A 24,637-nucleotide genomic window follows, 5' to 3' on the forward strand; every position below is an offset into this window, starting at 1 on the left:
CTAGGCTGCTTTCCACTTTCCATTTTCCATAACAACTTCTTTCAAGCAAAGCATTTAATTTCCCTGAAGTTCAGGCTCATCTGAAGAGCCTTCCATCCCTACATGATCAAACACAGCTATTTGGTGTCTGTGTAGGAACTAGGAAAGGGCAGTTGCCTGAAACTGTTCTCAGCACAGGTACTCCTTGCCAGATCTACAGAAGTTCTGGGGTTCTTTCATGTAGAATTATTCTTCAAGTCCATGTAGACATTTTTTTTTTATTATCAGAAGTATTGATGGGTTAATGTATAATAAAAGTACTTCCCTATAGCTCCAAAGTACTTTACTGATTTTTACCCAGTTATCAGCAGGTAATGCAGCCAAAAGAAGCACTTGGCTGTCATTCAGTGATGATGTGATTGGGGCATACACAGTTCATACAGGCTTCTAAAGAGATGAAGCCTCCCTCCTTGCCAAAGTCCAAATGTTTTCCCTGGTGTCTCTCCTCAGTTGCTGCCTGGTGCCCTGGCAGGCACTGTGGGGAGCACAGTTGGTTCATGAGGGCTGCTCAAGCCTCAGCTATGCAGGCAAGCTGCCAAGATCCATTGCCTCCATCTCCTGTTGTGCACAGCTGCTGGCAAGGTCTTACACTTTGTGGAGCAGCCATCCTGGCTGGTGCATGAAATTAGCAGATGTAGGCACAGTGACCTTCTTGACCAGCTGGGATCATGGCATCTTGCACAGCTGTGCAGCAAAGATGGGCTGTGGGCTGAGGTGGAAGGGCAAAGGAAATGCCTCCCTCAGACTCAGCTGCTGCCCACCCGCCATGCCTGTGGTGAGGGCTGGCTGGGGCCAGGGCACTGAGGCTGTACGGTGCTGTGCGGACATCCAGGAGCTGGAGGATCTGCTAAAAGGCAGAAGTGTAAAGACATTCACAGTTTCATGGTATGAATGCAGAAACATGCATGGAAAGATGGACTATGAGGCATTCGCTTGGTGTGGCTGCCTGATGTGTGGCTGGGGAGGAGACTCTCCATGACACCTTGCACTTACAGGCAGGCAATGGCTGCTGGCAGGCAGTTTTCTCTGGGATCACAAAAGCTCCCCTTGCCTGTGTTTCAAGCCCATCTCAGGGGCCACCTGCCACTTTTTGGGGGTAGGGATCCCAGAGAGCATCCTGCCACTTAGCAACCAGGTCTGAACCAGTCCTGCAACTATCCCCACTGCAAACAGGGCTGTAAGTCCACAGCCAAGAGTGCTTATGGGGAATCACCACTGTTTAGGTGTGCAAGGCCTTCTGAGCTCCATGATTTCTCACAGATTTTATGTGGAGGGCTCTTTCTGTGCTTTTGTGTCAGCACCCTATGTCTGGCATTTGAACACGTATAATCTTTAAAAGAATAAAAGAGCATTGTCACTGTTTCTTGCACTCATGCCATATATTGAGCAATTAGAGCAGCAATAGGGTGCATGGGGAGAAGCAACCAGATTTCCTATGTGTCCCAGCTGTGGGAAGAACTCAGGGTAGGAAAGAAGCTTTGAAGACCCTCCTGGGGCTCTACAGTATGAATACAGACCTGTCTCTTGACCTTAGTTCAACTCTTGCCCTTTGGTTTTCTTCAAAGAGCACCAGCAGACTCTGCTGAATTCAGGTGAGGGCAATGGAAGATGTTAAACTGCTGGCTGGGTCCACCTGGGCACTTCAGGAGTTTCTGGTCCCAGCTGGCTTCACAATTTAAAAGGACTAGGATAAGAGCCTAGCAAGAGAGCAGGATGGTTGTTGTAGGGTGGTCTTGGGCTGCATCAGGAGTTATGCTCTTCTGTTTCTGTTTCTTGTGTTTCTTGGCCCCCTGGCTTTGGTTCTGGGGGCTCCTATCAGTGTTTTTTCTGATCCTACCCTGCTGACTTGTGGCCAGAAAAGCTTACAGCTCACCTTACCACCAGGCTGGGAAGGGAATGCTTCATTTTGTACTGACTACATGGGGTGAGGCAATATCAAGAGGCATTTTTAGCCATATCTTTGCCCAAATGCAGAGGTGCATGGAAGGAGAGGAAAGGAACAGGTTTTGATGTGCAGTGCTGTTGAACTTCACTGAACTTCTGTACATCTTGCATAATCTGGGGGCTGTTTATATCACACAGCAGTCAAGGACTTGGTGAAGTGCTGTGCCTGGATCTAGATGTCTTGGCTGCTGGATTCTCTCACTGCTGTTCCAGACCCTAATATTTTCTACGTCCCTGTTTCCTACAGAAAGGTAGGCTTGTAGTGGGTCTAATCTGCAATGTGGGACTCTGAAGCCCCTGCTGCTGTGTCCCCTTTCCCTAGATACTGAAGGGAAGGCACATGCTCTGCAGAATGACTCTGGCTGTGGGCTCTTGGTATCTGGGACTCCAGAAGGCTCCAGGAAAATATCGGTCTCTTATGCAGGCTGTTATGTCTTTGAGGGGGTGAGTGGCCTTAGGGATTCTCCTGGGACCGTAACTACTGCTGCTCTGGCTGTCCTGGCTGGTATGGCTTTTCCCTAGGATCACAATTACCTTATACTGGTTGGGCTTGAAGGAATAGATGCTGCTAGGCAAAAGGTTCTTCATGAAGAGACTCTGCTCAGGTGCCCTATGGACCTTCCTGGTAAGATACAAGCACCTGTCAGAATCTTGTGGTGATCAGTACCATTCCTTTCAGATGGCTGCTCCTAGTCAGTTTGGGGGCTAGGAAAGGGGACTTACTGCTGTGCAGAAATCTCCATGAAAAAAGGTTTGGACATAGGAGCCACAAACTTGCTGTGGACTCTTGCCTCTCTGCAGGGTCAGCAGGTGAATATGTACATCATGTCTCCCAGCCATATTCTGGCTACATGAGTTCAGCAAGGTCAGTGAATTAACTAGAGACTAGGTACAATGATTTCCTTAATTACCACGAGTCCATCTAGAAAGCTTTATCTTGGCAGATCCAATGTAGGTTCAGTTTCCTGTACATGGCCTCAGGGGGAGTCTCTGCTCCATGGAAATGCAGGTCCCTCCTGAGCAGGCTTCCATGCCAGATCCAGGCCATGTGTCTGACCCTCACCTAACTCTCACTTCCCTTGATTTGTATGCAGAATCACCAGGACTCCTTCAACCAGTGTCCTTCATGTCTTTGTCCCCCTGCTCTTGTGCTTTATCTGCAAAGACCTGCTGTTTTTTCCAGCCCTGGATGCTCCAAGCAGCAGTGTCTGTCTGGCTGTTCCCAGCCAGGACTGGCTGCCCTGTGCCTCCCTGCCCATCAGCCAGGGAGACTGTGAAGACCAGGCTGCTGCTATGACCCCAGAGACAGGATGAAGCCTTGCTACTTTGGTAACACAGGTAAGCCTGAGCACCTGTTCTCCCTCCCTCCTGAGCTGCTGCAAAACAGGATTTCTCATTTTACTGGCAGGGCAAGCCAGCACTTGGTGTGTACCACTCCTGCAGGTGGCTCAGGGCTATGTTTCTGGCTGCCAAGAATATCATGTCCCAGTCAAGTGTCCAGCATTTTCCACTCTATTGCAACACACCTGGTATTATGCCCAGCATCGGTGTTGTTGTTGGAACTGGCTGCACTTGTCTTGCCATACTTAGCACTTGTTTTGTGGGTTAAAGGCAGGACATCTTGCAGGACTTGCTGGTCTTGTCTTGGTTGTGATGTTAGGGCGTCCTTCCCATCTCTCTCATCTTTGAGCTCAAGAATGATTCTATCTTTTTCTCCAGTGACAGCTCATTGCACACCAGATGGCCAGTTTTCCATTGCTGTTTCTCAGGATGTCACCCTGCCACCTGTTGCCCTGGGCTCAGTGCAACTGGCCAGTGGACACAGTACTGGCTGTGTCCCTGTCCTAACAAACAATGCCTTTGTTGTGTACCAGTTTCCACTCTCTGCCTGTGGCACTACATTTCAGGTAAGAGCTGCAGCTGTTGCTAGGCTGGAAGAGCTGGAACAGCCTGCCATGGCTTTGGCTGCTCAATGGTCATCCTACAGACTTCCACAGGCCAAATGCTGTTCTCCAGCCTCATACTGATCCAGCCTGACTTTACCACAGTGATGGTGCCTGTCTGTCATTCCTGATAAATGCAGACCAGGCCAAATATGGGAATGAGTTGGTGGGCAAGCAGGGATGTGAAGAGTGGGAGCCTTGGCTCTGTCACTAGGGATAGCATTTTCAGGTATTACCCTGGGGCTAATGTTGCTGGGTGTCCCTGGGTTAAATGTCACTAGAAAAATTCCTGCTTGTCACAACCTCTGATTTCACATGAGGGCCCTGGAGTAGGTTAAAGACCTAATTATTAGGAATAAAGCTGGAATTGATCAGTGACAATCTGCAGATTCTCAAATCTAAACACTAAAGAGAATTTCAAGTACTTGTTAAAAGGAAGTGACAGAAGAAAGGGGATATAAGTAATTAAAGCAGACGATAGGTTGCCATATTGGAGAAAGGGGATATCAGAGTGGCTTTTCTTATTTGCCTGATTTGGAGCTTTTCTTTCCCACCAGGCTGTATATCCGATGTACTTATTTCATCAGTGGGAGCTCCATTCCCTTGAGTGCTCAGGTCTTCACATTGTGGCTGTGTCCCAGCCAGCTCCTCTGTCTTTGGAGCTGCATGTTGCCTCACATTCACCTTTGTGGATTCTACTTCCCATGAGAAACTCTCTGGACTGGTAAGATCCTGTCCTGCCTGCCTAGTTTCATACTGAAGTAAAATGTGTGAACAATAAGAACCACTTCATGACAATGAGTCTCTGGTCTCCTTGGGGGAATGGGGCAAAGACTAGGAAGATCCCCTGCTGAAATAGAAGGGGAGAGGTTAATGCCAAAAACCTCATTCCTTGAAGTGAATGTGATAGAGGTAAGAGACATCACTTTTGGAGTGTGACAGAGAATGTGACTACTAGAAGGAGAGTAGTGTACCTAAGCAAGTGTTGTCTGGTGAATTAGCTTAGGGTGTGTGCTCTAGCTACACTAATCAATATTCTCTAAACTACATTTCTTGCCCAAAATTACTTGGAAATAAACTTTGAGTACATTTTTAAGCATCTGGGCTCTGAATCTCATTGAGCCCCTCCAGTTAAGTCACATGAAATTCACCCTGCCATCTACTGTTTGCTCAGCTCTCCTGGCATCGACTAATACCCAAAATTGGTCTCAGCTGTACTTAACAAGGTTCCCAGTGAAGTGGTGTCCGGGCAGCAGTATTGCAGGTGTCAGGGAGAAGTGCTGTAAGGCCAGATTGGCTCGAGTTTGAAAGTGTGTGATGTAAAGGTTTCAAAGCTGCCTCGGAGTGGACAGCAGAGGGCTCCAAGGCTACAGGCTGGGTGTGAAACAAGCCGAACAGACCTTCCTGCTTTCCCCCGTAAGGACCAGGCCCATGGTATGGAGCTACCTCTCCTCTTAGCAGCCCATATGGTGCTGTGGCTTTGAATTTGTCCTTAAAACAGTGTTGAAAGCAGATGTTCTTGCTGACTGCTGAATGGCACTTGCAGAACACCAAGACTTTCTCTTCATTCTGCTGTCTCTCAAGCCCAAGTGAGTAGGCATGGGACAGGCTAGAACCTGGGAGGCAGCAGAGCTGACTCAAAGTGGCCAAAGGATTATTCCATGCTGCATGATTTTATGCTCAGTAGTGTAAACTCTGGGGTATTTCATCTTCCAGGACAGCTGATGCCCCAACTACCTGGGCACTGACCTGCCTGTAGGAGCAGAGCAGGTGACTTGCTTTTACATCACTTGTGCTTTAGGTCTTTTCTTCCCTCTCCCCCTCTCCTTCACTTCTTTAACTGTCTTTTCTCTCCAGCTACAGGTTTTCTTGCTTTTGCTCTTCCTATTCTTTTTCTGCCCTGCTGGGGCAGAGTATGGGGAGTGAGTACGCAGCTGTGTGGCTGCTTAGCTGCTGGCTGGGGTCAGTGCAGAGCACTAGGATATCACCAGGCCCCAGACAGTGCCTGAGGGATTTCAGGCTGTTCCATTTCTCTCTAGGTGTACCTGCACTGCAGTGCTTCCGTGTGCCACCAGTCTGTAAAGGAGTCCTGCATCCCCTCTTGTCCTTCCAGAGTCAGTAAGTGTCCTGGCCTTCTGCTCCCTTGCCAAGGGGCAGCAAGGGCCTAGTCTCCAAGCTGGGGAGGAGGAGTCATGTAGTATGGAGTTACCATTTTACCAATTACCAGTTACCAATTACCAGTTACCAATTACTCCATTACCATGGAGTAATTCCCTTAAGGCATGGACAACTTGAGAAAGCATTTCCTGCTCCTTTCCACTGACTAAGGGCTCTTCTTATGCCAAAAAGACAGAGGTCTTCATGGGCTCTTAGCTCTATGTGGGCTCACATGGAAACTGTGCCTTCAGCACTTTCCGTGTGTTGGGAAGCTGACCTGGACAGAATTTGCTGACCTTCAGGGCTCTACCTCTTCTTACCTACAACCTTCATATTGCTCTGTAGGGGGTAAAAGGAGTGCTGAGCCTCCTTTTCAGGAAGGTCCTTCCCATGTCTCCAGCAAAGGCCCTGTGATTTTCCTCCAGCATGAGCTAAGACAGGATGCAGCCAAGGATGGCCTTGGTAAGTGTGGCAGCAGGGCAGGGGAAGGGGCCTGGTCTAAGGCTTTTCTGCAGAAAGGCTGAGCCCCTCGGGCATCCCTGTGCTCCCTGGGAGCATTCATTGGGGTGTCTCTCCCCACAGGAGCAGCTGTGCATGCTGCAGCCCCCTGGGCTCTGGGATTTGCTGCTGTGGCAACTGGGACAGCTCTGTGTGTGGTGCTTGTGGTTTCTGTGCTGTGGCAAAGGAAGGTGTCAGCCATGCATGAAATCAATAGATTGCAATAAAGTGACTGTCAAACCAATTTGTTTGGTGGATCCCTTCCCCTGGAGACCCTAGCTGTAAGAATTTATTTGCAAGGCAGAAACTACCCCAGTGGCTGTGCAAGCCTTCCAAACGCTCTGAATTCATCTCACTCTGGAATTCTTCTGTGTTTGGTGTTACTTGTCTGCCATAGACAAACTGGAGACCTTGTCAAGGCCTGGGCTGCAGACTGAGGCAGGATTGCTGCTGGGTGGTGTTGACATTTCTGTTAATGAAACAGAAACTTTTGAAAGCCACTGCTTTCAAAAGTAGTGACCTAGGCTCCATTCCAACACTGAGCAGAAGTACACCAAAGCTCGCTCAATGCAGATCCTGCAGCTGCTTCTCTGGAGATGCAGAGCAGTTATTTTGACTCTGCTGAGGAGCTGGGACTTGCCCACTTGTCCCTAAGTCACTAGGTAAGGTACAGCTGTGCTCGTGTGGCAGGACTGGAAAGCAAGGATGCCAAAGCACTACACAAATGGGCCTTGCTAATGATGCTGTGCATGAACTTGCCTTTCTTGCCCTAGAAACAGAAAAGGGTAGGTGGCATTTTTCTGGTGAATGAGAACATGGAAACTTCCTGTCAACTGGGAAAAAAATAAAAGGGCCTAGGTGGTCTGAAATTCAGGGGGAAAAAAATCTAACTTAGAGCTACTCTTAAGCTTTAATGTGTCAACAGGCAGTTAGGAGTCTTCAAAGGTCTTGGATCAAGGCTAATTTGACATCGCTGTTAGCATACAACTGCTTTTCTTAATTTTTAACTTGTTTCTTTTAGATGAGAAAAAAGCCTTGCCTTTTTGAACATCAGGGGTGGTTCAGTGTGGTGTTGTCAGTCCCAGCAGCTGGGCAGCATCCCTCTTGGCTTTCTGAAGTCCTGGCTGAAAACAGTACAGCAGAGGTCTCCAGGCAGTAGAGGGGAAACAGGGCTCCACCTCCTCCTTCCTGCCCAGCCTGGGGCAGCTCTGGTGCTTGCACTTACACTGAGATCTGCTTATAGCTGATGGGGTAGTCCTTGAGGGGAAGGAAAAATACTTTTCCCTTTTTTCCTCTAAGGCTTAATTAGAAATTCTTCCTGTTAAGGGCAGGAGAGAAGCCTTAATTGTATTGCTTTGGGGCCTTTAAAAGGGAGGATTACCACTTATACATGGAAGAAAAGAACTGATCAGTAACTTGCTTGAGGCAGTAGGTGTTGTTCTTTTTAATTAGGTTCTGTTGATCCTGTGTGATTGGAGCACGTTAATGAGTGGTGGGATCTGTGTTCTACTTCCTTTCCTATTCCAAGAAAGTTCAGGAGTAATCTTATGTTTTTATTTTTCTGGTAGAAATGCTTTTCCGTCCTACTGTCAGGATAACCAGTGATCTTCGTCTTGTGTGCTTTCAAAATCTAACCAGATGAAAAGATTGTTCCAAGTTGTATGGTGGGAGGGAGAAGGAGATCACGGGCACGAAAAAAACGTCATCTGAAGACAGGTCAAACAGCCTCTTACTTTGGAACTAAATGACCTTGGTACAGGTGGAGCTCTGTCTGGGAAAGCTGAGTGTCAGCTCATAATGTGCCTCATGACAAGTCTTTAGTAGCAGTCTGTAATGTTATTTAACTGGGCAGTTAAAAGAGTAATATAAACCACACCTCAGTGCACCAGGCAGGGTTCTCTGGCACTGGTCTTAACTGTGTGCGTGTAAGCCAAGACCTAAACACCTCCTGTTTGCTACTGGAACTTTCCTTTGCCCCAGTAAGGGAAACAGAAATAATTGCTTAGAGAGCTCGGATGACTGTGGGGATGAAACAGTCATCCCCACAGTCATGAAAGGGCTGTGAGAGTTAAGCCTCTGCTGCCCTTTGCTGGGTTACTGAACCATTCCAAAGTGGCAGGGAGCTCTGGGTGTGTATCCTGTGGGAATTACAGAGTCCCCTGCAGGCACTGTGCCTTTTGGTGCAAAGCTATGTGTGGGAGGCTGGTATGATTCTTAGTGTAGGGTATGTGCAGTGCTAAGTGGAGGTGGGTGAGCAAAGGAATAAAGTTAATTTCCTTATCCACTCTGGGGAGTCTTCTGTGTTTAAGGCTTGCTACTTGGTCCTCAGCTGGCAAGAAGGGTCTGAGCAGCAGTGAGATGGGAGTTGCTCTTCTGAAGCACTGGTACAGGGTAAAAGACAACCTGGAGGTTTCCTCCTCTGTTCGCTGGCCCTGTGTTCACTGCCTGTTCTCCAATGGCACTGGGGTGTTAGTGGCTCTCATGGCTCCTGTTATTTGCTTTTGCAAAAGTGTATTATTTCCCTTCTACCTCCACAGATGCACTTCTGGCTAACTTGTTTTCTAGGTCTCTCTTTAGTTGAGTCTCATTGACTTTTCACCATGACTTTTTTTTTGAATATCTGTGTGTAAGTTCTTGTGCCAGCACCCTCTTTAGCTTCACTCTGTATCACCTGGTTATACAGTTCAGTTAAAGCTGTTGGGGGGTGCTGTACACAGTGCCTTAGACACCTGCAGGGGAAAGGAAGCTGCTCTGTCAGGAGGCTGCTGCTGGCTGGGAATCAGGGCTGAGGAAGAGCAGCCAGGAGGCCAGCTAGGATCTGTCATTTGAGGCTGTTGTGCAGTGCTGCTATGGAATCCAGATTTTCAGAAAGGAACCCCAGTGCTGAGCAGCAGCACACTTTGTCCCAGTGCCTTCATCGATTCTTCTTGGGAGTGCTGTGTGTGGTGCCTGTCTCTGGAAGCAAAGTCCAGCAACAGCACCTAATACAAGGCTGCTCAAAATTAACATATGTGTTTTGTCATACCTGAACTTTCAAAAGCCTCTCCTCACCCTCTAGATCTTTGAGAACAGCAGCTGCTTCCAAAGAGCAAACTTGCTTCTTTGCCAAAGCTAAAGAAGACCTTTAAAAGCTTGGAGGTAACAATTCCTTTCTTGACTAGCTATGCTCACCTGATACCCTGAAGGTGTGGCAGTTGCTATACTAAAAGCCAGGTGTTCATTAATAAAATATCTGAAGACACCATAATAGTGATACTTTTATTAATTTCTTATGCTTGGATTACAATGGATCCTGGAGTGGAGAACTATACAGTATGTTACACATTATAAATACATTTATTTCTGAAAAATACATGAACATATTTAACATAATGCTATAATAAAGAAGAGTGCTAGTTTATCTTAGTAAAAAAAAAAAAAAAACACCCAACAAACTTATACCATGAATAGAGAGGGTTGTAGAAAATACCAGCTCATGATGCTATGTCTTAAAACACTTTAAATTCAGTTTGCACTGATTCACATTCTGTACAGTCACTGTAAAAAAGCTGGAGGGCTAATGGAGGTTGTAAGTTAATGCAGGAATTTTGTCCCCTGTATTTATGGAGATATATACAGAATATTCACAGAATAATCAAGTCATAAATCTTTCTAGCTTTGGATGAAGCTAGCAAGATATACAGTGAATAACCAAGTCCTCTACCAGCAGCTACAGCTGAAACATTAAACACAGCACCTACTTTAGGGTGCCAACCTTGAGTCAGCACAGCCTTTTTTTTCTTTTTAATGGGGATTTGGGTTTGGGTTGTGGGGTTTGGTCATTGTGTTTGTGGAGTTTTATTGAGATGCTAAGTAACAACAGTAGCAGTCCCTCTGAGTACTTGAACCCTGCCCTCACTCATCCCTGCAAACTATACTGGCCCTGGAATGGCATGGCTGAGATGCTCTGAATCCCAGAAAATATGTTGTTCTGGTTTGGAGGACTTCAATGGTTCCAGCTGATGTGGATGAGCAAGGGAGAAGCATCTGTTATGGAAAGACTAAGCCTGCTGAAGCTGATCATTCCTGCCAGCTTGTCAAATCTTGGTTCTCAGGCAAGTTGGGGTTGGGGAGGGATTTTTAATCAGCAATTGCTTGACTTGTAATTATATTATAATTTATGGGGTAGAACAATCCTTTATCAAGAGGCAATGTTAGTTTACTTAAATCTTTACCCCATGTGTATTAATTACTTTGCCAGCACTAATAAGAGCTAAGTGTGCAGAAACCTCTGCAACCATGGGACATTCAGAAGTGTGCACTGCCTGTTCCTTGACTCAGGAAGCAGTGGACATGTAGGCAGCTACCACACACAGTCATGGTGTTTCACAGTTGTTAGTATATCCCAAAAGAGCACCAGTTTATAAAGGATCTGTTTTAATTTCTTTCCCTTGTAGCCTTGCTCTCCTCAACTTTTCCCAGTAGAGAGAGAGAGAGAGCAGGCAGAGCCATACAGCAGCACGACTGCTCCATCTGCAGCCTCAGGCCCCCAGCAGCACAAATAGAGCACTTGAATGGGACTTAAAAGTAGGAATTCAAGCCTGGTGTCTTGTCCCCCATCAAAAAAAGAGAAAAAGATTGATTACACAATGGCTGGGGCAGAGGCTGCCCTGGATGCCCCTCCAGTCTCTTGAAAGGCTAATTCCTGCAGTGCTGCTTATTCTGGTCTTTACAATGAGTGTGTACAATGCCAACTTCTGTGCAGGGTAGCACCAGAGTCCAGGGACCCCTGCAGAAGGAACAGGCCCACAGGACAGGAAGCTAGTAGTAGATTCAGGAATGACCTCAGCTTGACATACTTTGTTTTTCTGTTGGATTCCAGTGAAATGGCACAGCTGTCTATAGGCTGCTCTGAAGGGAGGAACTGTGCTGGGGACAGAGACTGCAACTCAATTTCCCAGAGGGAGGGGGCTGTCTTTTCAATAGTCACCGCTGCTCTGGGCAATGAGTCTCTGGCACTCCTCCAGATGATGCTAAGTCCCATAAAGCTAGTGTTTATTTCAGCTGGAGAAGTCCCCAGAAAGTAATGATAGTTTTAAAGCTTTGGTGTTTCAGGTAATTCTGTTCCCAACCCAGAGAAGACTTTCCAAATCTTAAAAGTCCCTGTTGCTTGTGTTGCCAAGATGCTAACAGCGATTTTCATCTGTGGCTTGACTTTTTAAAGTACACTTCAGATTTGGGAGCAAAGCCATATGTAGTTGAGCATGTATCTGCCCACAGACCCTTCTCAACATCCGCCTTCCCTCTTTCCCTTCCAACACTCAATTCAGAGTTGCTCTGTTGACAATTGTAGGATATACATTGCACAGAGTAACCCCGGGATTCTTGATTTCGTGTCCTTTGGTGTTCTTGCCATGACTTTCTGAAACAGAAACATGCAGTGAATGTGAGGTTAGAGAGAGTTTCTCTGTATTTAGCCTGTGGGTTGAGTTGGGAAGGTAGAAGATGAAGCTGAGGCTGGTTTTCTTTTAGTCTTTATTAAGGACAGATTGTCTCTTTCCCAAGACATCTCGTTGGCTTTTTATTTGGAAGTCATTTGACTGACTGCAGATAAATTAATTTAGTGCCTTTTATGTTTTGTAAAAAGGCTGTGTGATGTAGCCTGTATGACTATAGTAGCCTTTAAATTGTGGGTTAAAAAAATACAGGCCAAAAGCTGGGGGGCTATTAAAATGAAGATACATGGACTAGTTCTCAGTAGACATCAATCTGCATCATTTGAACTTCAAAAACTGGACCTATTTCTGTCCTTGCAAGCTGGAGTGTGTCTGGATGTAGGGACAGGACTGCCTTGTTTTTGTGCCAAGAAGAGGTGAAAAGCCCCAACCCACAAAGAAACACAAGCTGCTTTACTTACTTCACCTTGCTCCATTTGACTCAGGTCATCAGAAAGGCCATAAGTTTTCATTCTTTGTATTTTGTCCCAGAACAATCATGGAGTTCCTCTCAGTTTTCCTCAGGTCTGAAGACATAATATCTGGCCTTAACAAATGGAAAAATACAAGTCAAGTTGACAGTGGCCAGAATGCATGGCTGTGTTCTTAACATTAATATGCTGTGCATATGTATCTAAGCTATACCCAATGCAGCTTCCCCCTCTCCAGTGTGAAATTCCGTAACAGATGCTGTCCAAATATTTGTGGCAGCATCTGAAAAAAGAGGCACATTGTAATGGATGGACACAAACATCATTTTGTTCAGACCAACCAGTATTTTCTGCCTAGCTGGAAGACAGGGGATAGACTTGTGGCTGAACATCATATAGAAGTTAAAATTTCTGGCCTAAAATAGTAAGGAAATAAAGTGTTTTGAAGAGCAATACTAAGCTAGCTCCTGTGGACTGTCTCCAGCTTAATTTTCTGTATGTTATTTATTACATATGATTGCAATGAGTAGAATACATCCTGTTTGGTTGAAATTACTTAGTTAGCTCAGTTCTCCAGGACTTGTGACAGACAAACCTTTTGAAACAATTTCTAGACACATCTTTAAAATAGGTTCTGTTTAAGAAAAAAAAAAAAAGCTGTCATTTGTTTTTTTGGTTTTTTAAAGCAATATTTGAAAGTTATTTACAGAAAATAAATAGCTAATAGATATTTACTTCAAATCTTCAATTTGAAAAATTTTCAACTCAAAGTCCTGATTAATGTGGTGCAGACTCATTATTTTGTGAACTACTATATTGGGGTTTTTCCTAAATGTTGTAAATGTTTATGTTTTGTTCTGCTCCTAACTCTTTTACAATAGACCAGTCAATCTTCTTCTTTGATGTTTTTTAATTCTTTGGTGGCTTCTCAACCCTGAGCACGAGGCTGAGAATACCTTAGTAATAATCTTCCATGTGAAGAGCGTCATTCAGACCCGAGTCTGAGGTTCTTGTGCCCTTTTCAACCTTTACCACACAATATTGAAGATGGGGTTTTGTAATGTTAGAACTCCACTGTCCTTGCTAGCTTACTTCACACTAACCACAAAGTAGGCATCATAGAGCAGCAAGCTTTTGGTGGCTTCAAACTGAAACTATCATCTTTACCATGAAAAATACTGTATTTGAGGTTAGTTCATGCCCATGCATCTGTGTTAAAGCTCCCATAGACACCCAGGTGGGTATATCTGCACTGGAATGTCAGGAGGGGATTGCCTGCATTAGATCCTGCCCTGGAAAGTGGAGGACCATGTGGTGCTTAAGTTCACAACACCATAATGAAATCAGTCATCAGTCTGTTCTGGTCCTTTGCACAGAATAGATCTTGCTTTGCAGGAGCAAATGTATTAGCAAGAAAAAGAAAATGAAATTAAAACCTGAGCCTGTTTAAAACAATGTATGGCAAACCACTGAGTCTTGTGCTAGTATGTTTACCTTGGCAGGCCTCCCCTCTCCCCCGTTGAAAGAACCAAGTTCTCTCTGCTATGAGAATTCTTTTGTGGATGTTAAAAAAAAAAAAAAAAAAGAGAGAGACAGAACAGAAAAACAAAACAACCACCCTGCAGCAGATCATTCATCATACACAGAGTAGGAGCATGAAAGGGGATTTGTTTTGACCTAGTTACAACAACAAAAACAAAGAGACTTTCTCTAATTGCCCAAATGACTCAAGTGGGACTGGGTGTCAAAAGCAACAAATCTCTGACTCCTTCAGAGCTGTATGTTAATACAGGGCACCAGGCTCCAGCCTGTTCCAGTGCAAGACCTGGAGCCCAAAAAAGCCCAGGTAAGCAAAAGCCAGCCAACTCTTTATATCTGCATGTACAAACAGGACCAGGAGCCAGGACAAATCTGTTTCATCAATTATAACAGTGGCTTTAAATGCTGAGAGTATCAGGGCTTCAAGGTTTGCTTTGCCAAGATTTGCAGATGAGTGAGACTTTATTGCTTTACCATTCTGGTACTGCTGCAGGAAGGGTCCCTCTTACTGTCCAGCAGCATTTGCTGGTCTGTCATTGATCCACTAAGCCTAACTTTTTACTTCATAGGAGTGTGAGGGCAACTGCATATCCAAGCTGCCACATGAACAAGGTGCCCAGCTTTTCCACACACCAGTGAAAAGGACAGGGTTCTATTACTAGGTTTGGGGTAAAAAGAGCAAGGCCAAATACAGATGGGATGGGGAATAAGAGCTAGAATGAAGGAGAAAAGGAAATGGAGGGAGATAAAGGGCACGAGTAGAGGGAAGGGTTTTATGGAGATATACGGGAGGAGAGCGTAGAAGAAAAGGCCATTCATCAGCTACTGAAAACAACCTGCAAAAAGCAGTGTATAAGAGCTCTGAAAATGCCTGGATACAGCCAGGCAAAAAGACTGTTCATTTGGCATCTCATTGTACAGCATTTCCATGATAGCTGTAGTTGTCCATTCTAGGAGACTAATTTCTAGGGAGCTAGAATTTCTGCCAGGAGCTGTTGGGCTGACCTTTCATTGGAAATACATTAATTTAGGCAGCTGAGGACCTAGCCTTCAATTCTTATGCAGGGACTGCTGGAGCTGTCCTCTGTGCTGTGGAGATGGGGCAAACAGAAAGTTACAGAGACAGAACTTTTCTGAAACTGAAATAAAAGTGCTGGTTCTATTCAGGTTTAGAGGGAAGGTTCACAGGAGTTTGTATTTTTTCCCCAGCTGGTTCACCATCTATTTTAGATGGAACTGTTTGATCTCTCTCTGCTTTGTGTTTCTTTCAGTTTCCCAAACAATAGGAGGAAGCTCTCCTGTTACATATGCTTGGGCCCCAACCAACCTTTTCCCAGCTGGAAAAATCACTCCATGTATCACAGAGGATTGTTTTTTCCAGCTGTAATTATAAGATTCCCAGTTCCCTTATGCATTTTGTAAGGTAGGTACAGGCTGTCTTAAGGGGAACAATAGGACATTCCTGAGTGCTTAAACAACTGCTGTTTCCCCACCATCACCCCCTCTAAAACTGGAGGAGGACTTAAGCACATTTGAGCTGTTCCACTGGAGGTTACTGAGACCTCAGCTGAAAAAACATACAGGGAGGTGCACAGCTCCATGTAATGCTCCTGCTTTGGTGACTAAGATACCCAGGCTCTTCCTGTTACCTGATTACACGCACAAACACTCCAAATTCACCAGACTATCTGGGAGGACTTGGCAAGTGCACAGGGAATATCTGTGCAAGCAGAACTGTCAGATGGACACGCACAACACAGTTTAGTTCAGAGGCCAAGCTACAACCAACCTGCTAGACAAAGTGGCCCAAGGGAGGAGCATGGATCCCTTAGTCGAAATAAGACCTCATACTTGACCCAAATATTCATCTACAGCAAAAATAAGACCTCATACTTGACCCAAATATTCATCTACAGCAACAAACGGCCCCACCCATAAGCACACACTCAGCAAACTTCACCTCTCCTTCTTCTGACAAAACCAACCAGCTGATCCTGACTGTCCCATCCCAACACACATCAGGTACAATATAGTTGGTCCCACTGGAGGAAAAGTGGGAAAGTGGACAAAAGAGAACATTAGTGCTGACTGCAATGCTTAGCAGGGAGAAGAAAGACAAATAACTAGGCTATAGACAGCTCTGGCTAATTGTAATCATCCCCTTGCACTGCTGGCGAGAAGCCCCTTATTTTAGTGACACTAATGTTTCCATGATTTTCACATGGGTAACATCCAATTGGGATCCTGGATCATCTGGGCACTAAGGAAGCAAACACTACTGCTAGCCAGGACCAGCATATGCAATGGAAATAAGGTAAGGAGTGGTCTTCTCCAGACAGCAACACCCAGAGCTAAAGCTTCTACCACCTCCTCCCAACACTAAGTGAAAATCTCCCACAGTATCCTCTCACCTATACAACTGTGGGCAGGATCTCTTCAGAGCAGCAGAAGACAGCCCCAGCTTGTTCTGGTTTGTCAACCTTGTCTTCCTCATGAGATCTCTCATTCTCCTCCAAGCATGGCTCTCACCCTAGGGAGCAAAAAGAAACCACAACTTAAAAGACCAGAGGCAAGCTGCTGGCAGACTTCATCTGGTCAACACATGATGCTTTGGGATATTCCAGGGTGGTGGGAAAAGAGAAATTTCTTTGTTTCAGACAGATAGGGGTCAGGGCCCACAAAAGAATTTTTAACACTGCAATGATGCCCAGTGGCCAACCTGTACCTGTATATGACAAGGAGACAAGATGGATGAACTCTGAGTAATACTATCTTTTTCATATTTTGCTTGGTAACATTTCTCTGCCTAGGACTCTGCTGTTCTTTCTGATTTAGGATTTAAGAGAGTGAGGTACCCTCCCTGGTGAATGCTGAGTAGCTGCCTAAGAGCACGTTTTACCCTATTGTTATGCTATGCTAAAGGAGAAGATTGGTTTGGTTTCCTACCTACTCACATGCATGCAGGGGGCCTTTACAATGAAACCCAAAAAGGCACTTTGACTGTCTTATCCTTTCTATTAGGCCAGGTGCATTGGTATCGGCCTTTTTTAAGGTGGTAGCTTTTGCGGAACACGAATTTGGAGATCAAGCCTTTGTTTCCCTGTCACTCAGCAAGCCACAGCTATTGGCCTTACATTTGAAATGCTAATAGAGATTATCAGGAGGTCAGGGAGTCTCAGGAGGCCATCTCTAATCTTTGGTCTCTCCAGCCTGGGCTTATTTGGACCCGTGAACTAAATGGAACTCTGAATCCAAAAAAATAATTTCTTTTTTCCAATATTGTTTTAAATTTCCTAAAGTGATGACTGGAAAACCTGGGGAACAGAACAAAAATTATCATGTCCCAGAACTAGCATAACGGAGAGAAATTATTCCCATTTCAGTGAATTTCTCAAATCATTGTCATGTTCCTGACATTGTTTTGCCCTGTCCCGAGGCTCCTCCTCACTGTGTGCTCGTGCTGCTGTGCCACCAGCAGAGCCATTACTACAGGAGTTGTGGCCACCTTGAGAGCACAACCTGGCAGCTGCCCAGCCACACTTACCAGCCCCAGCAATGCCTATTGCAATAGTTCTTCTTGGGAATCTGCAAAGTTTTCAGTTCAAAACTTCAGATGAGGCATGGCTCAGCTGAGAACTGCAACACCTGATTCAGTGCTATTGAGTTAATTGCCTGTAAGCAAGAGTGTTTACTCAAGGAAATAGCAAACCTCTGTGTTTACTGCTAGGATTAATGTGTGCTGTGGAAGGGTTTTGAGGCCTCAGCAGTTAGTCCCTCGTTGTGCTGGTGATGTCTTGGACAAGCAAGCACTGCTGATACCACAGAAAGGCTGAGCAGCTGATGTTCCTGTCGTCCATGAGAGTAAACTTTGGGGGTGAGTAAACCTCTTTTGTTCATACAATGGTGTGCACTACACGGGCTTACTCCCTGATAATGTAGACACAAGTTAAATATATTCTGCAAAAGCAGTACATACCGAGATGTTCTTGCTGACGTCCAGAGCCTAAAAACAAAAGGGAATTTATTTACATTGATAAATAACAGGACAGCGAGACCAACTCACAGCATTTGCAACAGACTGTTCTCTGTTCTCAGCTCTGCGCTGGAATGTACTCATAGCCTTGGTCGAGTCCTTCATTTCTTTTTAGACTCAGTCCCCCACATGTGTGATAATCCCTTCTTTCTCCTTCCACCTCTCACCTCTCTTTTGTATTTAAACTGCCAGTTTATGTATCTAGTACCTAGTAGCCTGGGCATGAGTGTAACAGACAGAATTCCCATACAGTACAGAATTCCCTGTACAGAATTCCTACAATACCTGCACTGTAGGAATAAATGGAGCCTTTCATGTTCAGGGTACGAAATCCAATACTAAGTGACAATACTAAGGTGTGATGTAACAAGAGAGGATGAGGATTCAGGTTAAAGAGCATGGATCTCGATTCTATGGTCCTGTAAAGTCATCAGAAGTTCCCACATGCTTAAAATACTCCGAAAGCTGGCTGGACACAAGGCAGAGCATGGAGCACCTTTCAGGCCTCAGCCTTAATTTGGGTTCTGAAGTTCATTGAAATGTTTGTGACCCATTTGCAACTTAAGGGTGGAAATTTCATGAGGTCTTTCCCGTGAGAGACCTACTCCTTCCTCTTTCCTGTTTGCAGGGCTGGGAATACTCTGATTAGACTCTCTGCTCTGGCATTTCAGCACTTCTGAACCCCACTGGAACATGAGAGTGCTGAGGCAGGCACAAACAATGGGAAAGAAAGGGAGAGGAAAACATTCATCCTCACTCCCTTGGACTTCAGTGACACACATTCCCTGGAACATGCTTTGAGGACTGGAGCTAATTACATTGATATGCTGTCAGTCTGGTAATAAGTGTGACCAGCTAAGGATTGATCCACTAAAATTTTTATTACTGTTAATGAAAACTTGGTTTAATCTCACTAGCATCAGTAGTGGAGATACTTATGACTGAGTCCACACAGTAAGTTATTTGGAGTTGGTGAGGTTGCATGAGCACCCCATGCTGCTGTCTGCAGTGCTCCTCTCCCCTGCACCAGTGATCCATTTGGTATATAGACATAGTCCTTCTTCATTTAAGGTTGGGAGTAGAGAGACACAGATCCCCCTAACCCTCGCTGGCCCAGTTCCACTCAGTAGCAGACAAGGCTGGCTTGCTGTCCTGGCACCTCACTATGATTTGCCTGAGCAGAACTTCTCTCTGCTTCTCCCACAGGTCCCACTCAGAGCTAGGTTCCAAGCTTATCACTCACCTTTCTTACTGCAGGGTCCTTTGACAGAAAAGCCTGTCCCTCTGCCATACTCCCAACTTCTCTGAACTCATTCTCCTTGTTGTTCTTATTGTTTGCTGACTTTCTGAGCCCCATCATCGGCTGGCTCTTTCCTGATTCCAGATATCTCTCACTTCCTGCAATGAAATACAAAGACTTATTTCTTAGCAGTGTCCTGCTAGGTTGGCCTCTGGGCAGTGCTGGCAGCAAGTTATGACTTCAGATGGGATGAGAGCCCTAAGGACTTAAAGATGGGATAAGACCCCGTGTGATCCCAAAGGCTCTGACTCAATCCTGCAATGAAGTTGTTCTATGTTTCACCAGGTACTAGAAAAAAGCTGAAATCCAAGGTTTGAAATAAACTGATCTGGCTCATTTAGTGACAGACTAACAGACTTTTCATCTGGCTTTATCATCAGTAGGCTGAGCCCAGTTTCTCAGCCATCTGGAAAAACTGATCTCTGGATCCAAGCTTTGCAGCTAGGGCTTATTTCCACTTGGTCTATAGAATAAATCACCCTCCAGGAATTTGTTCCGTGCCTACTTGAGAGAGTAGACGACTAACAACATGCATAAGGTTTTCCATCTTAGATCAAATCCTACCTTGCCTGGGTGGAGGGGGGCTCCACTAATGGTCCCATTCAGGCATGCTAATTTTCCAAGAGATCTATTTTATAATTCACTTGTCCTAATCTTTACAGCCACAGCTGCAAAGCAAAAAACCCCAATTCACACACATGAAGCAGCCAGTGTTAAAATCCTAGGTACAGAGAGAGCATTTTACATTGCTTCTCTTGGATTTCAGCTAGGGTTTAGTTCTACTAAAACCTTGCTTGGTTCCCAACTGTCTTTCCTTGGGAAAAGAAAGTGGCTGATCAGCTTGTTTGACCAAGTGGTGGCAAACGGGAGGGCATGTTAGAGGTATTTGAACTCACCATTGCAGCTGCTCAGCTTCTCGGTGTTCACTCCTATTTCTGGGATGATGGAAAGATCAGAGGGGTTTCCAGTCTGAACCAAAAGGCTGTGAGGTCTGCTCCTCCCAGCAAAATTTGTTTTCATGTCTTGATATGACTTCAGGAAGATACTGGCAGCTCCACAGGAGCAGTGCTGCAGAATGTATTCCTGTACCAGACAAAAAGAAAGTATGCAGGCTCTCAGACTGCAACAACCCAAGGTAATGGGTGGTGTGACACTACAGAGGAATTGTAAACATTCCAGCCCAGGGATGTCCATCCTTGTCCTAGGACCCACCAGAACACAGACAAATTATTTAATTCTCTAAAATGCTGAACACCCTGTAGTTAGTAATACAGAGCTTTCATGGCTTCATTAGCATTTAACTTAAATTGCCTGATACTCAGCATCTTTTCAGTTTGTTTCCCAGAAGGAATTGAACATGAGTTTCTAAACAGAGAGCTGCTCAGAGGCATTAGTGTAAATAAACAGATCAGTTATAACAATGATTCATATTTTAAAATGTTATTTGTTTTGGAGCATGCACAGACAACAATATCTTGTATTTTTATTGATGGGATGCCACAGTTTTCTTGCGTGTTACCGGCCAAATGGACTGTATGTGGTATTTCAGTCAGTGTACTTCTGCTGTTGCTGGTGGGGTGAGGAAGGGGAGATTTTCTACCTTGTACAACCCTGTTGCAGAAGAGTTTAGTAGGGTAGGAAGGAAGGAGAACTTTATCCAGCTGAAGCAGAAAGGGAACCAAACTGTTTACTGGTGTTGGAACTAGGACAGGCCAACACCAGTTTACCACCTCTAGAGACCCCCAAGAAACTGACAGTTTCAATGTCACTTCCCATCTGCATATGTTGTTACAGCAGTGTGGTACTTTGCATTATCAATACCTTTGGGAGATGCTTAGCAAATCTGATGAAAGATGCTGGTTTTGGCGCATGGTATTATAGATTTCCCTGTAAAGAAAGGATGTGGAGCAGCAGTGTTCCCTTTGTGTCCCAGGATCAAAGCCATCATTTCTGTGGTGATGTCTGTGCACCTCTCAAGAACAGCATTGCGAGCATTGGGTATTTACAATCCTCGTGACCAGCTCTTAATACCATGCTAACCCCATGTTTTGGGGGTTGTGTCTTCGCTCGCCATGTCTGGGACATGGAAACCTTTCCATGCTCATAGTCTACATGGAGAGTGAACATGGTTTGTAAAGGAGTCTTTGAACCCCTCCAAATTATGGATGGCAATCTTTGTGTTTCATGGCCAGTGTTCCTCTTCAATTCAGAGGGACTATGACTGAAGAACAAAATGATGGAGAGCTGCTCAAATGTAGGAGATCCAGGCTCCACAGGATACCTGAGAGTGTCCAGTTTTTAAAACCACGCTGCAAGCACTGAATGTTACATCTGAGAATCCAATTCCCCACTGAACAGTATGAGACAAATGCATCTGAGAAGACACTGCTGAGAGACCTTCAGAAGTACCAAAAAGATCAAAGTTTCAAATATTTAAATGAAAGCACAGTGCCTTTCATTTCAGTGGGAGCTGGGGAGGGGGCATGTACACCAGATGATTTTGCAGCTTGGAAGAGTTACTTTGAGCAATGACTCACAGTTGTAAAGTTTCAGGAAATGTGTTAACAATTCCCAGGCTCTATGTAGGAGGCTGCATTCCTCTGAGTGTGAGAGATGGGTACATGGAAATGACAAGCTACTCTGCTCTGCAACCTGACTCAGAACTTGGCTTTGGCTCTGAGGAGGAGTCAGTCACCTACTGCAGATCCAGTCCCAGCAGGTGGGAGAGCAGCACCAGGGGAACAATGACGCTATCAGGAGAATAAAAGACTCACCACAGCACAGCTGGGAAGAAATAGCTGAGTGTGATAAACCCTTTCTGTTCCTTTGGGGAGTGTTAAAACAAACAAAAAGGCAGGGGAGGAAAAAAGATGGAAATCTGGTGTGATGGCTGAAGAAGAGGTGGGGTAGTTTAATAAAATATGCAGGGACTAAAAAATGCTGATGGAAATGTTGGAAAACCCTGAAATTATTTGCAAATTTCAGTCAGATTTTCCAGCTACCTCTGGCTGATAAAAATGACAAATGGGAACACTGAAATGGTTTAATGTCAGAGATTTTTCATCTGTTATCTTAGGAGCACAGGAAGTGAAAAAAAGCATGGAGCTGGGTTGTGGTATTGCTGCTTCTCTTTCCCCTTGTGTTTGTTTTGTGAAAAATTCTGGGATTTTGACAGTTTGAAAACAGAAGGAAATGTAAGATCTTATAAATCAAAACACAATTGCTAAGGAGCTCTGTGGATTTTGTTTTGGTAGCATTGAGGAGAGGAGATGCATTCTTGGGAAGTTTACAGCTTAGAGAAGAAAAAGTTACTGACTTAGAACAGGCCATTGTATGAGATGAGGAGTGTGCATTTTAACTCAAAGAGGCAAGCATATTTGGGAAACCAAATTGTAGAAGACCAGAAACTCAAGCCCAGCCTCGGGAAAGTAAACCCACTGTGGTGTATGAGGCCTCCCTAAAGACCAGAGTACCCAGTCCAGGTGGGTGCTGGATGTGGTAAATTGGCATCTTCCCGCACACAGAACTTTCTGTTTGGGCCTTGAGTTTATTATTTAAGATGTATTACTCAATGGAAGATACCATGGTATCTGCTTTGGATACTACACTATCTGCTTACCTCTTTTATCTGACTCATCTTCTGCTCTTTCTGCAACCTGCACACTTGTTTTTGGAGACGCAGGTTGTGCTCCTGAAGCTGCCCAATCTTCTCAATCAGTTGGCAGATGTGTTCTAGGTATCCTAGACCAGATCCCAGGGCTTTGCTGTTACTTTGGTTCACCTGCAAAGACAATAGATCTTGGACCATGGAGTAACAAGAGATCAATTCTTACTAGGAGCTGAGAGCCCTGCACACTCCTTACAGTCATATCCTGTGATAAAGTCAGGCTTCCTCTTGCAAGGCGCTTTGGTCTCACCACAGATTCGAGCTACAGCATTACTTGCTGAAGCTCTTTTCTGGATTACTCAGCAATTTCCACTGTCAGAGGGACTCTTCTGACTGATCACAGGCTGATGCAGAGGAAAACCTCATGACAGCCTGTTTCTAGTTCCACCTCCCAGGCTAATTTTTGGGTTTTACTGGCATCAGAAGCCTTACAAACAAATATGGTTCAACTGTATGCAATGGATGGCTTGGGCTAGTATGGCTCATTAGCCCACAATCCTCAGTGCAAGTCACACTTTTGTGTACTGAAGCTGGGCTTAGCTCCTACCCAAAGACATGTATCTGCAGGTTGCATTGATTTGCTGAGTTGTGACCAACTTGGGGGCACACTTTGTCTGCTGTACTCTGGCCCTCATCACTGGGGTGTCTGTGAGAGAAACATACTTGAATCAAGCTGCCAAAGTGAAAGAACATCTTTCCACTAGTCTTTAGTGGATCCCAGCTTACATCCCTGCTGCTACTCTCAGTCTTAAAGAGATGCCTGAAGAAAGTTTGCAGGAGCAACTTTGCTGTCTGGCTGTGGAAGGATAATCTCTACCGCTGATTTCTCTTCAACCAGACCTGACAGAGTCTCACTGCTGCTCAGCCAAGGGCAATGCTGGAGACAGAGAGTAATCCTATGGCAGAAGAAAAGCTATGATGCTCCCCAGCCTCCTGCTCTGCACCTCACCATTTCTGGTGCCAAGACCTCCCCAAGCACAGCGAGTGTCCTCCCCTGTGCCGTGCTCAGGCTGTGTCGAACGTGCTGCTGACAAACACACACAGGGACTCACTTCCACCTTGGCGCTGCCTGCTGATGTGCGTGTGATATCAGTGAGTAAAATAAGCCTCAATCTTTACAAAAGCAGTGCTCTAAGTTTATCTTACTTCAAAAAATAAGTTCCCTCTACAAAAGCAGGAAGCTTACTCTGTCTCCTTTCCCACAACAATCTACATTTTTGGGGAAATGCCAGCCCTGGGACTCTTCCTGTCTTTTCATTATGTCAGAAAGCTCATGGCGTGTTCAAAAATAATCAACATTAGGATTTACTTCTTTTTAAACAAATGATGATACAACATTATTTATAAACAGGTATTATTAAATCCAGATGCTTTTGTGTCTGAAGTTGGGACAGAGGTTGTTGACTCCAAGTCAAGCAGCCGTTCATTTAATGACTTTTATTTTCTTCTCAAGCAGAGCCTGCAAGAAGTGGTGGCAAGACAAAAGTTACTCAGCTGTAAAACTGAGTATTTACTGTGGCTGTGCAATGGGAAGGGACACAGCCCCAGGACCTGAAGGGTGAACAAAGCCTATGTGGTATCTGGTGGGAAAAGCTTGAATCAAAAGCACTAT

General features: G+C 45.1%; 2 protein-coding genes across 2 annotated transcripts in view; one reads left to right on the forward strand and one right to left on the reverse strand.

The window, feature by feature from the left end:
- The first annotated feature begins 805 nt into the window (after positions 1-805).
- Positions 806-6,808, forward strand: LOC128937171 (zona pellucida sperm-binding protein 4-like). Its single transcript, XM_054276561.1, is given in 16 exon segments — positions 806-814; positions 1,896-1,943; positions 1,945-1,963; positions 2,306-2,427; positions 2,506-2,608; positions 3,167-3,259; positions 3,262-3,321; positions 3,703-3,905; positions 4,072-4,095; positions 4,097-4,155; positions 4,484-4,548; positions 4,551-4,650; positions 5,348-5,360; positions 5,966-6,044; positions 6,429-6,545; positions 6,669-6,808. Coding segments are annotated over 16 exon segments (1,254 nt in total).
- A 3,034-nt stretch (positions 6,809-9,842) lies between these two features.
- Positions 9,843-24,637, reverse strand: part of LOC128937172 (uncharacterized) — a 52,199-nt gene continuing 37,404 nt past the window's right edge. The window contains exons 4-10 of the mRNA XM_054276562.1: positions 22,978-23,139; positions 20,255-20,441; positions 19,302-19,456; positions 18,002-18,028; positions 16,437-16,555; positions 12,478-12,602; positions 9,843-11,982 (exon numbers count right to left, since the gene is read on the reverse strand). Of these exons, the coding sequence (XP_054132537.1) occupies positions 12,506-12,602; positions 16,437-16,555; positions 18,002-18,028; positions 19,302-19,456; positions 20,255-20,441; positions 22,978-23,139 (747 nt within the window). The 3' untranslated portion in view covers positions 9,843-11,982; positions 12,478-12,505. The remainder of the gene's footprint in view (positions 11,983-12,477; positions 12,603-16,436; positions 16,556-18,001; positions 18,029-19,301; positions 19,457-20,254; positions 20,442-22,977; positions 23,140-24,637) is intronic.

Source organism: Melozone crissalis, unplaced genomic scaffold (assembly GCF_028551555.1).
Source record: "Melozone crissalis strain CALT ecotype California unplaced genomic scaffold, PUWL_Pcris_2 ptg000019l_1, whole genome shotgun sequence".
Classification (NCBI taxonomy): Eukaryota; Metazoa; Chordata; class Aves; order Passeriformes; family Passerellidae; genus Melozone; species Melozone crissalis.